We start from the raw sequence: 15775 nt of genomic DNA, 5'->3' as shown, positions 1-15775 counted from the left end.
TTTTGCATATATTCATCCAAGTTTTGCAAAATCTGATGAGGCTGATTATACTATTTACATTTTTCAGAGCAAAAAGTTGAATCTCAAAGAGATGAAGTGACCTGCATCAAATTTCACAGGCGGGAAAGGGGATTCAAAACAGTCTGCCTGGCTCCAGTCCTGTGTTTTCTGTACAGAAGAACAAGGCTAAATCAGCAGAAATAGAGGGTGAAAAGAAATGGACCCAAGACAATGAAAATATAATCCTTGTTATAATAGGTTCTTTCATTTTATTGCTTATTGTAAACACTTTGGCCACAGCAAATATGTTAGTTTTTAAATAATCATAATTCAAAGCTTTCACATCATATACTATTTCCCCCCAAGAAACATCATCTATGAAAAACAATCAGTGAACTCCAAAAGTGTATACTGGTAATGTGCACATTTATGCTATTGTGACACTAAATACAAACAGTAAAAATACTCATCTATTGTAGGTCTATGGGTTTGTGATATGCCTTAAAGGAGGCCATAAACAACTCAAAGAAGAGAGATGGTGTGGACTGAAATGGCTTCTATGCAGGGAATATTTGCAGAACATAGGAGGTATGCAATAAATGTTTATTGATGGTGAAGATGAAGAAAATTCTATTTCTACTGGTCTTTTCTCTCCATTTTTCTTAAAGAATATATGGTGTACTTGCACACAACATTCTCAAATCACACAGACCCCTGCACTTTGAGTGTCATAGTTGCAGTATAGTCGAGTCTGATCATACACAGAAGAGAAATAAATTAAAACATATGTACTATTAAAATTGTGCTAAAAACTGCATGTAAGTCAGGGAGTCCCTCACTAGAATAGGCTAGAACTCTTGAACATTTTGCATCTTCATATGTAAGAAAATCATCAGTGGCAACTCAAGCGAGTCATTCAAAGCGAATCTGGCCTTTAGATCTTACTGGCAGTTAGACTTTATTTCAGTCAGAGCAGTGTATTTCTTGTATAGTTATTTGAAAGTAAAATATTCTACTTATATTAAACTATGTAGTAAATGTCTTAACATAATCTATACCTTAAGACATTTCTTTTGATTGTTTTATTCAGAAAAATTCTTGGCATCACTTTGAAATTTCACTGAATTATGATGATAATATAGGATTAAACATTTTAGATTTCAACATTTAAAGTGACACAAAAATATGATTATCTATTCCCAATGTTCAATATATAATTTTTAAATACATGAAAGGACTCACATAAAAATTGTAGAAATGTTAAGGTCACTTGCAGCAAAATATGGCACATTAGAATTATTTATTAAGTGTTTTTATATCTAAAAGGTAGGCACTTCATAAAATTTGATAATTTGATGTCAATATCTTAACCTTTTCTATGAACTGTATAACTTTTTCAACAAAATATATTATTAAAATTTTACAAACCCCCCCCCCAAATTTGTCTAAGACTTTCACAGAAGGCAATCCAAACTTCATTTCCCCCTTTTACTTCTTTTTGTAGCCTGCTGTGTATCTTTATGGTCATGTTCTGAGATTTCACTCCCTAACCTAAAATCCTGTGGGAATGTTCGGCTTCTCATCTTTTACTCTGAAGTGAAGTATGTCTTGCCTATAGAACTTGATACATTTTTCCCTTTCACAGTTGGAATAACCTTTACCTGATCCACTCAATAAAGCCAGATGATTTTTAGGTGGCAGTAGCTAGCGTTGAAGAGCTCTTGGCTTTAAGCAGCTGTTTGATCCCTGTGATCCTGTTTTAACTTTCTAACTAAACAAATAAGATTCAACTATTCCTGTTGTTTTCATTCCTGAACGCATATAAATTCACTTCGCACCTACCTAAAACATAAGCAGAACTTGTGCGGCCCAATGGACCCATCTGCCATTTGACTTAAATATCCCTTCTAGAGCATATCTCGAGCTGGTAGTCAGCCAAGTTGTGTTTGAAATCTTGGCAACAGGGAGCTTCGTAAAAATAATATAGTGAATCAGAAAGCTCCAATTGCTATTTCTTATACTAAAACCAAAGTTCCCTTTCTGTAACTTCCATCCAGTGCCTCAAACAGTGCCAGGCATATAGTAGGGTCTCCGGCACTCAATATACATTTCCTGATGAATGAAAGAATGAACAATTCTAGTTCTGGTTTTTAAAGCTACATAGAATAAAGTTGCTTCCTCATGCATCCCAAGCCATTCTCCTGTCCTGCCTTAAGTCTTCGCTTTTCCAGGATTGACAGCAAAATTTCTTTTATCGAGTCCTTAAAAAACATGATTATCAGATGTTTCATCCATCTCATTACTCCTCTTTGTGCGTAAGTGGATCAGTAGATCTCTTAAGATGTGGTCTCATAGAACCAAACATAATACTCCAGATGAGGTCGGGTTTGAGCAAAGGAGGAACCCTGTATCTCTTCGCATGGACATTCCACCTGAAAAAGTATTCCTTAGAGTAATCCTTTCCTGCCTGTTTCTGAGTAGAAACATTTTATTCCAGGCACGATCACTAGTCGGTACATGTTCTCTGCTGGGTGAAGGATTATTTCCTTGAATATCCGGGATAAGGAGGGGGTGGAGATCGCTGTGCTGAAGCCTGTGGGGCCGGGGAGTATGGAGGAGGCAAGTCTGCGTGGTATTCCATCTCGTGGTCGTAACTATAGGGGGGTGGTGCTGCTAAAACAGAAAGGGAAAAGAGCATCAGGCATCTACCAAATATTTGAGTGTCTACTGTGTTGAAGCCACTGGGCTATATATTTTGGAAGTGGACATATTTTTCGGCTGCAAAAATCTTAGTTTTGTAAGATTAAGGACACGTATGTATGAAAGGGTGAATGCTCTCCAATGTGGTGCCAAGGGTCAAGGTGTTTAGAGCTGGTGGTTTAGGGAAAGTTTCCTGGAAATATGACGCTGAAGGGACAGAGAGAGAAGCTAAGGGACAATTTCGAGCAAAAGCACAGAAGCAGGAGAGGCCTTTGGTTGAAGCCAAAATTACACGGCTAGGAGAAATGAGAAAAGACACCAAGGAGTCTGCTTGTATCATCTTCATGGTGGGCCTTGAAATTCATGTAAGTAGCGCATGACGTTGAGTCAACAGAGATATTTTTGACTATGCTAGTGAATAGGCTTTGGGAGGATGACACTCCATAGTATGGATAGAGGAAGACCTAGGAAAATGTGCAATGATGTAATCACATACTTGAAAGATTATAAGGGACTCATGACAGTGAGGGAGAAAATTATAGAGCCCTTGAGCAGCTGAATGCTTAGGTGATGAGAGTTGAATGGAAAAAGTGGTGAGAGAGTAAAAGAAGGGTTGAGGAATTAGGCATCCAATCTGGGACTCTCCTGTAACTCGGAGGATGGTGGAGCCATTACAGAAAAAAGAAATAAAGAAAAGAAAAAAAGAGGATAAGCAGGTTTGGGAATGAGGATGAAGAATTTAATTTTCTGAATCTTATTTGAAACATTTTCTTAAAATAATTTTTTACTGTGCTATATGTCAGGATGCTTTTAAATCACATTTAATACACTTTATAATGGCTATATGTGGATGTCTATTTTGTAGACATTTCAATCACATCCCTAAGGTTGAAAGAAAGGTACTCCTTGAACTGAAATTCATCCCTATCTTCAATAACTGAATGATTCTGCGACATCTGAGTAACTCTCTGCCAACCGAATCTGACGATTTGCCAGTAGTTGAATCATTATCATGATCCTGATTCTGTTTGGAAATTGACATGTCTTAATTGCCTACCATGAATGTAGCCTAAATCACAAGGGTAGCATCATAATAATGCAAATAAATGGCCAAACTTTTAACATTAAAATGGTAGAAAAGAACAAGCAACACTTCAACAAACATTACTAAATATCCTATAAATTGCAATAGTGTTCTGATGAAACAGGCACATACAAATACAGATCAACAGATAGGGAGACACAAGCTATGTTTTCTTTGGGATCCCTTTAGTTTGACTCTCTTTACCAAGAGTTTGATGATTTGACTCATTTACTGATCTCCCTATACTTGGAGGATGTGAAGAAGCAGAACTGGACCACTGGAGAGAAGAGGAAGACAGAGTCACGGAATTGGGTGAGATGTCCCAGAGTATTGCTTCGTTGAGCAAAGCCCTTTGCAAGTCTGTAGCGGGCTGAGCAGGCTAAGGGCACAGGCAGAGGACACAGCTCTGCAAAGAAATCAGAGAGGATGCACACAGCTTCTCCAACGCTCCTCAGACCTCAGAGGCTGGGTGACTCCGATCTGTTCTCTACAACAAAATGGAATAACTCCTGTGGAGTCGAAACACACATTTTCTCTGCATCACACCCACTTCTCGGCTTCATTATATCTAGGACTGAGACAAAGAGATTTATAATAAACTTCATCCGAGCCAGGATGGAAACACCGCAGCCTCCGTGGAAAATAGGAAGTTCAGCTGGATACCCATCGAATTGTTTATTACAAGCATGTGGTTCTACGGTGGTTTTATGCCAAAGCTTTTCTCTGCCTCCCACTTGAGGAGCACACACCAACTGACACTACTGATTGATTCTACATCATTCGCTGTTATGAAGCCACGGCATGTATTTATGTGTTTGTAACAGAGCGTTTGTATTCTGCCATCTGCATAAAAACTGCTGGAGGGCATTTCAACAAGAATTCCTAGGGTTTATTCAGCTGCAAGTTGAACATGAGAATCTGAGATATAAAACAGCATTCTTTCATTCATATATCCTTTGAACTTTGACAAAGTGATATTATCATGTTAAAGACAAGTATTTTGAAATAAAAATGGCACATCGTTTATAACATCAGCCACTGGAGAACATCTGGAATAATGCTTGTATAACTGTGGATGTGTGCTCTTTCTTTGTTGCAGATAGCATTTCACTAGGACAAAAGCTTTTGGAGGTATCAATTTTAGAATTCCTATCAATTTTCTAACAAAATGAAAGAAGTTTTCTTTCTTTTTTTTTTACAGGTCTAATTATCTTTAAAAGATGTATGGATGCAGTTGGACACATGGTGTTTTTGAAATTCTTTCGTAAACAATATTCTAATTCTCTGATTTATATAGGATAAATATGCCATTTATCCTTAGTGTCTGACATAGCTGTCTACAATGCTAAAAAATTTAGGATGCTATGAAATTCAGAGAAGAAATATCATATTTTCAATCCATTCAGTCCAGTTTTTCTAAAGCTGATGTGATGGGAAGATGCATGGTGTTATTGAAACTATTCAAGATTATTTTGGAAAATTTGGAACGGAAGAAGATCATCTATAATTTTGTCAGCCTAAATAACAAATCATATCTTTGCGTACCATTTTCCAGACATTTGTGTGTATTTATATCCACACAATCATGTAATATGGCATACACTTTTTTACTTTGTATTATGACATGCCTTTTTCATTCTGCTACATATTTTTCATAAATTTTATTGTTAGTGGCTGCATATTATTCCACTGGCCATTCACTTACTTGAAGGTTAATTTGTTTTTATTATAAATAATGGAATGATGAATATCTTCTTACACATAGACTTCTAAAAATTATTTTGATTATTTCTTTAGAGTAAAATTCCAGAAATTGATTAACTGGCTTAAATAACACATAAATTTTATTGCTTAGAGAACATTGTAAAACTGTTTTCAGAAAGAATTGTTTCATTTTATAATGGTACCAGCAAGGCATACAGGGACACTATCATTTAATATTTTGGTAATTTAATGAGCAAAAAAATACAGCTTTTTATTTTATTTTATCATTTCTTTGATAATAATTAGTTTTAACCTTGTTCTGCATCTTGTCCACTATAATTCATATTGGATAAATTTTTTTTGTTCTGTACTGATAATTTATAAATAAAGATCTTAATTAGAATTAAGATATAATTAAAATATAGAAGAGTATACAAAATTATGTATCTTTTAAGAATGACTCTGTTAAAATGGTTTATTTTATTATATAATTTTTACTTTATTGAATATATTGAAGTTTGAAACTTGGATATAACAAAATATATGGTTCTTCATTTTTTTGATCCTTTTTGTGTTGTTTACAAGTGTAAATATTAGTCTTCTTTTTCATATATTTGATACATAACCATCCTAGTTGTGAATTTATCCACTTAAATTTATATACTTAATGCTTTTTAACATCTGTTATTTTACTTGGTACATTCTTGCCTCAGAGTATTTTCTTCCTAAGTTTTTAATGTCAGGTAAGCCAAATCATTTGAATGCAGCCTAATAATCCTCACTTTTTACAGTTCTGTTATGTCTCCTTTGACTATGTAAAATTCTCCCCCACCTATTGTGTTCCAATGACCAAGGCATATCTTTTTGTACCAGAAACGTCTTGATTTAATTCTTACAGATTTTAAATGGTTTTAGTACCTGGTAGAATTGGTGAATCTCATGACTTATTTTTAAGGACAATTTCTAATATTTTTGCTACATGCCAATCTTCTCCTCTGCTCTCCTCCAAAACCCTCTACTGGCAATTCACCCAAACCCCACCCAGAGCAGAGAGTTTAAATAAAGGCCCACAAAGCTCCTGGCAAGACTTTTACTATCCCTACCTGAGCCATGTAATCTCAATACTGCCTATTTCTCCTCTACAAAGGCCTAAGTTGCTAAGATGTATTTGAACCCATCATTCCTGCTCTCCTCAGATAACATCAAGACAATTCCCATCAAGTTTTATATTCCTCTGTCACCATGAGAGGGACAAGCTCCTAGAACATCCTTATTGTAGACCTCTAACCCTGGAAGTCTTTGCACATCTAATCTGATTGATTTTCCAAACTTTCTCCACTCCATTTCTCTGTGCTCAGTGGGAAACAGTCTGTCATCCTCTCTTTTTATTACTTTTTATTACTCTACCACATTACTGCAGCTCAGAACATGAGGAAACTCTCTTGTGGTCATGCCTGTGTTCTCAAAGAAATAATCTGTTAAAAAATCATCTGCTGAGAGTAAGAAAGGCTGCAGTATTTTGAGTTTTGAGAAGAGGGAAGAATGTGTGATAGTTACCTTGGAATAGAAGGCAACATTCACTTCACCTTTTTATTCTAATTAAGATGTGATTTTCATGAGAGGACAGCTTCTTGGGCAGCACTACCATATCAGAGTTGTTCTATTTTCTCCCCCATCCTACAACCTACAGGGATAGGGGGTGCTCAGGGTGTACGTGATATTCATAACCACATTTCAAGCCATTATCTTCCAAACTCTTGAAAAACCTGAGCTCCTAGTTCGAGACCAGCTTGAGCAAGAGCAAGACCCCATTTCTACTAAAAATAGAAAACTTAGCCAGGTGCAGTGGTGCATGCCTGTAGTCCCAGCTATTTGGGAGGCTGAGACAGGAGAACAGGTTGAGCCCAGGATTTTGAGGTTTCAGTAAGCTGTGATGATGCCACTACACTCTAGCTTGGGGGACAGAGCAAGACTCTGTCTCAAAAATAAAAACAAACAAAAAAAACCACCCAAAACAAAAAGCAAAACCCCTGAATGTTTTTGCAGCACATGTGCTGCTACCTTCCATGCTTCTTGTTATCAATATCTGTGGCCCACCCTGCCCCAATCCCTCATTCACTGAAGATTTAGCATTTGGCCCATGCTCTTTCCACAATGAGTTATACTATTCTTGGTGATTTCAACATCCACATAACCCTGCCTCTCAGTCCCTTGACTACTTTGGAAGGTCACTGTCCAACAAAGGGTCAAGTACGGCAGCTGAAGGACTTTTTTTCCCTCCCTAGTGCAGAGTAATAATGTTCATTGTAAGGTTCCCCACTGAAGACTTTCACCACAGTGAAAGTCTTTGGGATACTTTCAGGATATGAAAACCTTCACTATATAATGTTCTCCTCATTTTTCTGGTCTTTGGCTGTAGGACTGTACAATAAGTTGGGTTATTATCTCAATTATCACAGGGTTAATTAATTAATGTGGGTAGAAGCGTTCTGTATTTCCACAGATGAAAGATTTTGAAAAGCATTCAACACTGTTATATGTTGTTTGCTGATCCTTTAAGTAAAAGCCTAATTAGTGACTTTGAGAAGGAAATGAGAAGTAATCATGTACATTATGTTTTTGAAGACCTAGTTTTTTTGCAGTAAAAATGCTTCCAGCATAAGGTTCATTATCTTTCTTGCATTATTCAGTTTTTAGAACAATGCATTTACTGAATGCAACACACTGCTGTGATCTGCCAGTATAAACGATGCCACTATAAAGCTTTGAGAACATTTCTGTGCACACAATAGAAACTTCAAACCCAAGAAAACACATAACATCACTTTAAAATAATGACCCCTATTTTGTATCTTGTAATTTTATTCAAAGTCTGGACCTACAGCAGGGTAAAATAAAATGTAATATATTTTATAAAAGTATTTAAAAGTGTTTTTTTAAAAATATTTTTTGATCAAGTGAGTATCTGGCCTGTTTCTATGAAGCGGTTCTTCCTGTCTTCTCTCCAATTGTCTCTGCTTGATTTTCCAGGCCTGATCTTACCCACTTGGGTTAGAGTAGTGAACAAACTGGACCCAAATAGAGTTAACATTCTAGAAGGAGAAGATGGGCAATAAATAATAAACATAATGATCAGGTAAACTATATGACATCTTAGAAGATTTAAAGCACCCTGGAAAAAAAAGCAGAGTGGCACAGGAGGATTGGGGTGCTGTGGGGAGGGATACATCATGATCTTAAATAGGGTCAGCGGGGCAGGCTGCGTTCAGGAGATGACCTGTGATCGGAGACTTGACTGAAGTGAGGGAGTCAGTGTTCTAGGCAAAGCCCCACGGTGGGAAGCTGGCCTGTGTGGATGGAACAGCAAGGGGAAAAGTGTGGCTAGAGCCCACTAGAGACTAGAGAGGAGAAGGAAATGAGGTCGGAGACATAAAAAGAGGAGCCAATTGGTTTGGCACCTTGAAGGCCCTGGTAAAGCATTTGCCTTTTACTTTGGATAAAATGAGAAACCACTGGCTTTGGCTCTTCCTCTGATGCAAACTAAGAGCCACTGGAAGATTTTGAGCGCAGGAGTGATATGACCTGACACCTACTTTAAAAGGTTCACTCTGGTTACTGGCTTGAGAATAGACCCGCAGGTGCCAATGGTGAATGCTGGAAGACCAGTTATCATAGTAACGGAGGAGGAGTAAGACCAAGATAGTAACAGCATTTATTTCTCACTGTGAGAAGTAGTCAGATACTGGATGCATTTTGCCGATAGAGCCAAGAAGTCTTCCTGGTAGACTATATGTAGGTTTGAAGGAAAGAGGGAAGTCAAGGATGACTTCAGGATTTTTGGCCTGAGTATCTAGAAGGCTAGAGATGTCATCAATCAAAATGGTGAAGGCTTTAGGTGGAGGGGAATTTTGGGGGAAGATCAGAAATATAGCTTTAGACAGGTTACATTGGGGATATTTATTAGATATTCAACTGATGATGTCCAACGGGCACTGGGATAAAATGAATCTGAAATTCAGCAAAGAGATTTGGAATGGAGATATATATAACTTTGGGAGGCATTAGCATATAAATGATACTTGATACCTCAGGGCCCAATACCTCAAGACACAACCAAAGAAGTAAGTGTAGACACAGTTAAGAAGACATAAGACTGAGCCCTGAGGCACTGTAGGACATGAGGTTGTGAAGATGATGGAGAAGAGGGCACATTGATGAAAGAAAAATGGGAGAAACTATCATTCCTATGATTTGTCTGAATTTTGCTCCCTCAAGCAGAAGATAATAGAGAACAGATTAAAGGAGAAAGAAAGGATTAGAGAATTAATACACAAGGTAGATTGCAAGTAGAGGGTACCCTGTTTGTTTCTATAGGGACTGAGAGAGAGGGGACATGAGGGTAGAAATTATCGTCCTAAGAGTATTAAATTTAGAACTTGCTTGTCTTTTATACATCAAATTGTGCATGTACAAATTGACCTAGAAAGCACTATTGAAATCATCTAATGCAAAATGAAGTATTTTGTTTATGGATTCACATGTGCTCAATATATTTATATGTGGAAATGTAGCACAGTCTCAACAAATACTTGTCAAATTATTAATATATTACCTTTGCTGTTTGGTGAGAATTTTAATATTAGATTAAAACTATTCTCTTTGAATAATGAGGACATATAAAAACTTTCTTAGGTACTTTTTCTCCAGACATCTATACCTATTGAATTGGATGCCAGTTTATTGAGACATATAACTTTCTCTGTAATAACTTGTCAGAACTCACCAGCAGGTAGACAGGGTGGGTGTGAATTGTCTATTTATTTTAATGCTGGCTGGCTGGCAATTGTAGTCAATGAGACAGCCATTGAAAATATGAATATCTTCAAATATGAGATGCACTTTATTAGTTGGATCTAATCTCTGTTCAAAACTAGAATGCCAATCTTCAAATACTTAAAAAATATCCATAAAATGGGAGATTATTTCAGTGAGGGTCTGCCATGTTTCCTGCTCTCTCTAAGGAGTAGAGCATAACTCACAAATCTCACTTCTCCTTGGGGAGTAAACAGCTTTGCTTACCAGGATACGAGGAGATGGTGTTGATGTGGGTAGTTCTGATGACACCCACCCGTGTGCCCCGGTTGTTTTTTATGCACATGCAGATGCAGATGGCAAGTCCAGCAATGACCCCCATGATAAATACAATTCCAAACACAATGCCAGCAATTGCAGTGCCCCTAAAAAGGAAAAACAAAGTATGTTTAGGCTCATAAGGATTCTGCAGTCTTTCAGACACAGTTCCCTGACTATATGACAAGTGCTTATTTACAAATGTTCTTGGGGATAATGTGAAAAAAAGAATGCCCTAAATTGACCACACAAATACTCTTCTGTATTTAAATAGATTAGAAAAAGTTATAAATCCTTAGGGCACCTTCTTTCAACACAGTTGACCAACTCATCATTCAGAGTCTCGTTCCTAAAATTCCAACTCATCATTCAGAGTCTAGTTCAAAGCACAATTATCTAGATATTCTCTCTAAAATAATAATTTAAAAACCATTCCGCTGTCTACCTAAACAGTAAAGAATATATCAATCAGACATATAGCATATATGTTTAACAAATACAACTTGGTAAATGTCAAAATATTAAATAAAATTTAACATTTATTCCTGACTAAACCCCTTTGTAGAACAAGAATATTTTTTTCCTAACAAAACAATAAAAAACCCCAAACCAAACACCATAATTTTTAATTATCCAGGGAACAGTTATGATAAACAAGTATTCTCATTAAATTCAAGAATGATGTAAGCAAAAATTCTGTTTATTAATGTTAATGATTTTTTCCAGAAAGTTTTAGGTCATGTAACAAAACCATAAATAGAAAAAACTTACATGAAAGAGTAAACATTATCACTATTTGTGGATAATATGATTTGCAGGTGCAAATCTATTCATCCACTATTTTGAAAAGTAATGAGGAAATATTTGTCAAAATGTAAGTTTTGACCAGGCAGTATCATTTGTGGCAATGCTTCCTAAGGAAATATAGCACATGTGCATAAATAACAAGGATGTTCATCAAAGTGTTGTTGCTAATAGCAAAATACGAGAAACATCTTAAATGTCCATAAAGAGGGAATTGACAGAAAATAAATGGTACATAAGAAAATGAATCTTATATAATGATTAAAAAGGGTGAAGAGATCCACAAGGATTGAGGTGAAATGTTTATAATACATGGTTAACTTAATGACTAGAGAAGCAAGTCCTAACAGGATAATAGCAACATTAACAGAATCATTGCAATAGGGTAAAACTGTATTTTTATATATCAAAGTTTTCAATATATTAATATATAGTGATTATCTTGTAAATATGGGAAAATAAAGAAAATTTTCATAATGTGCCTGGATTTAATAAAAAAATTTATTTTGTTAGACTCTTAGGATTCTTCATGTTTGGAGACTCATGTTCTTCAGTATTGAAGCTGTTTCATAAATTGAAAATTTCTTCTCTACCATTTTCTGTTTCTTTTCTGGAAATCTAGTCTGATAAGCTTTGAACTTTCTGGATGGGTTCTCTAATTCTTTTAAAATCTCCTTTTTTTAAAAAAAAACTACCTTCTGGGGACTTTCATTGACTTTCTCTTCCAAAGTTTTATTGGAGTTTTAAATTTCAGCTATCATATTTTTAATTTTCATACGCTGTATCTTATCCTCTATTGCACACATCCTCCCCTTTTATGGTGTTTTGTTTTGCTTTCGCGGGTGCAGTCTCTTTCTCTCAATCACTGAAGGTACCAATGATATATTCTTTGCAACTTTCTTTGCTCTTTGTATTTCCTCTGTCCATATCTAAGTTCCTTTTTATTATTGATTGTTGATTTTGATCTCTTTCATGTTTGATATTTTACTCAAATGTCTGGAGATCATTTAATCCTCTCCTATTTAAAACAGTAACAATGAAAGAAGAGGATCTAAGTATCTGCTTGGAAGTTCAGTGTGTCAGGCCAGAATTTGACAAGTGAACTGCACAGAAGAGGGCCATCTGAGGTCAGTTCTCATAGATCTTTTTCTTAGGGCTGTTCATTTTTCTCCATGAGAGGATTCCCCAATTTTATACTCTCAAGCTATCAGCCTAACTTCCAGTATCCTGGAGCTTGGAGTTTTACCAGTAAGGATATGAACGTCCACAAAATCTTCATGTTTTCAGCTCAGAGACCTGGTCTCTGGCTTTGCTGTGACCACTGTCTCTTAAGTTTAACTGTGGAAGCTTACAGGTTTATGTCTTCGGAAGCACATCTTAGTGGTTCAAAACCATGATCTTTGAAGCCAGACCACCTATGCTCCAACTGTAGCTGGGGGATCCTGGGGCAAGTTGCTCAACCTCTCTGTGCCTCAGTTTCCTCATTTACAAAATGAAGATCAGGTTGATGCTTTTCTGACTCTCAAATGTCTTACAGTGAGTCTTGTGCTTATGGACTCATTTGCAGGATAAATAAGCTCTTATTTTTAGCACCATCTGAACATCTATACTTTTCTAGGACAGACCCATAATTTCTCACCCCAAACCTCTGGGGATAGACATGTCTTATAGTCCGGAATTTGCAGATTTTGAAAAGGGAATACAGTGTTTATGCTGTATATTGTATGATACCTCCAAGGGCAGCTGGGGCAGCCTCCTAAAGACATTTACATTTCTACAGTAAAGGTGAAAATATTAACACTCATAGATTATATAGAGGCTACACAAAAGCCACAGATTTGTTCAGGTCCAGTCTTGTAATTTGAGAATCAGCAATTCTGAAATCTTCAAAAAACTTTGAACGGTGGAAGTGCAGATAAGGGACTGTGAACTTGTATTTGTACTTTCCAGAAGATATTTTTCTAAGACTTTTTCCCACTCACATTAAAAAATGGAGTGCCATTAAGAATTCCAATAAACTCCTTTAAAATATTTCTATAGGCATTTTCACTTTGTTACTAAATGAAGAAGGCAGAATGTGAGACATATTTGGATGTGCTGCTATTAGTAATTAAAGAATGGCAGAATCTAGTAGTTTACTATTATAAATCTTTTCAGGAAAAAAAGATTTATCAAAGGAAATAATTTGAAGTAATAAAACTAAAAGTAATCTGGAAATCTCCTTTTTATTGTAATTTTCAAGTTCAAAAAAGATTAAATTCGAGGGCTTAATTTATGTTCCAGAAATAATCAATGGCCCAATTATTCAGACATGGAGTTTCCAAAGTATGTGTTATAGAAACTGTTAAGATATCAAATTAGGGCATATTTATATTCATTAATTCCTTTTTTAAATAGAGGAAAGTAGAAAATTAGTCATGTTTTGTTTCCTTGTTGGCAGCTCTAGCAAAAGTACCTGCTCTTGAGGTCAATAATGAACTTTCAACCAATGTATTAAATTACGTTTTTTGCTTAAATCATGATTTTGGTGTCCTTGATTCTTTGATATCGACTAGAAATTGTAAATTAGTTATTTAAGAGATGGCAAGTATAAAATTTATAGCATTATTTACTCTGTTATTAATTAAAAGAAACAATAAACAAATAGTAACCTTCCTGTATATAAATAATTTGCTTTAGTCAACTGTTGGAAATAGAAAAGCTATTAATTTGAGAAACTTGGTGTCATTAAAACCTTGACAAAGTTTTAGGGAATGTATTTTGTTTTGAAACAATGCTTCCTAAGGTTTGCATATTCTCTCCCCCTTTTAAACTTTCATTTTAAAATAATTATAAATTCACAGGAAGTTGTAAAATAGTACAGAGAGTTCCCTTCACCCAGTTTCCCCTGATGGTTACATCTTAGGTAAATATAGCACAACATCAAAACCAGGAAATCGGCATTGTTATAAAGTGTGTGTATAGTTCTATGTCATTTTAACACACATACAGAGTCATGTAATCACTACAGTAAGCAAGGTACAAAACTATTCCACTATCATGAAGTATTTCCTGGTGCTACTTCAGTACTTTATGGTCTTACCCATCCCTTCTTCTCCCCACCTTCAGTAACTCCTGGCACCACTAATTTGTTCTCCATTTCTGTAATTTTGTCATTTCAAGAATGTTATACCAATGAAATCATACAGTATGAGACCTTTTAAGATGATATCTTTTTCTCTCAGCATAGTACCCTTGGAATTCATCCTACTTTTTTTGTGCATCTATAGTTCATTCCTAGATGAATAGTATTTCATGATATGGCTATAACACAGTTTGCTTAACTATTACTTATGGTAGGATATTTTGGTTACCGGCTTTTACAAATAAAGCTGCTATAAAATATCATGTGCAGATTTTTGTGTGGACAAAAGAATTCATTTCTCTGTGATAAATGCTCAGAAGTGCAACTTCTGGAATATATGATTAATATATGCTTGATTTTTAAAGAAACTGCCAAACTATTTTCCAGAGTAGCTGTACCATTTTATATCTCCACAAGCAATGTATGAGAGATCCAGTTTCTCTCCATCTTTGCCAGTGTTCAGTATTTTCATTATTTTTTATGCAAATTATGATTTTTACTATAAAAATTAAATTTCACAATAGGGAATATGGTTCAGAAAACAATATTCAAAGGTTAGAACATTCATCAGAAAGTCTTATTTGACAACAAATGATTTTAATTGACTTATAGTGCTTATATTTTGATTTATGACTCTACTTCCATTTGTTCCTCTTTTTCTAGGCAAAGATCTGTCTCATAATTGACACAAATACCTTTTCCACAACCCATCCTAAAATTTGCATACAGAGCAATTGCCAAATAAAATATAGAGAGGCTTCATTATTTTTTATTTTAGTTGTTTTAATAGATGTGCAGCTATATCTCATCATGATCTTATTTTGCATACCCCTAATGGCTAGTAAAGTTGAACATCTTTTCATGAGTTTGTTTGTCATTCATTTTCTTCAGTGAAATGTCTCTCCAAGTCTTTTGCCCATGTTCTAATTGGATTGTTAGGTTTTTTAATGGTTGAATTTTTGAGATTTCTTAATAAATTGTAGATAGGAGTCATTTATCAAATATGTAGTTTACAAATATTGTTTCCCAGTCTGTAGTTTGTTTTTTCATGTCTTGATTGGGTTTTTCACAGAACATAAGTTTTAATGAAGTCCAATTTATCATTTTTTTCTTTTACAGATAGTGCTTTTGGTATCATGTCCAAGAACTCTTTACCAAGTCCTAGATCCTAAAGAGTTTTTCTTATGTTTCCTTCTAAAAGATATATAGTTTTACATTTGATATTTAAA

At 35.4% G+C, this 15775-nt stretch overlaps 1 protein-coding gene across 1 annotated transcript in view; it reads right to left on the bottom strand.

Annotated features, from left to right (window-relative positions):
* Positions 1-227: 227 nt before the first annotated feature.
* The window catches only part of CYYR1 (cysteine and tyrosine rich 1), a 103464-nt gene continuing 87916 nt past the window's right edge, over positions 228-15775 (bottom strand). Inside the window, 2 exon segments of the mRNA XM_020284716.2 lie at positions 228-2673; positions 10568-10725. Coding sequence (XP_020140305.2) covers positions 2540-2673; positions 10568-10725 — 292 coding nt within the window. The 3' untranslated portion in view covers positions 228-2539.

The sequence above is a fragment of the Microcebus murinus genome, chromosome 1 (genome assembly GCF_040939455.1).
Source record: "Microcebus murinus isolate Inina chromosome 1, M.murinus_Inina_mat1.0, whole genome shotgun sequence".
NCBI classification, from domain to species: domain Eukaryota; kingdom Metazoa; phylum Chordata; class Mammalia; order Primates; family Cheirogaleidae; genus Microcebus; species Microcebus murinus.
This window is presented reverse-complemented; position numbering and strand designations above follow the sequence as displayed.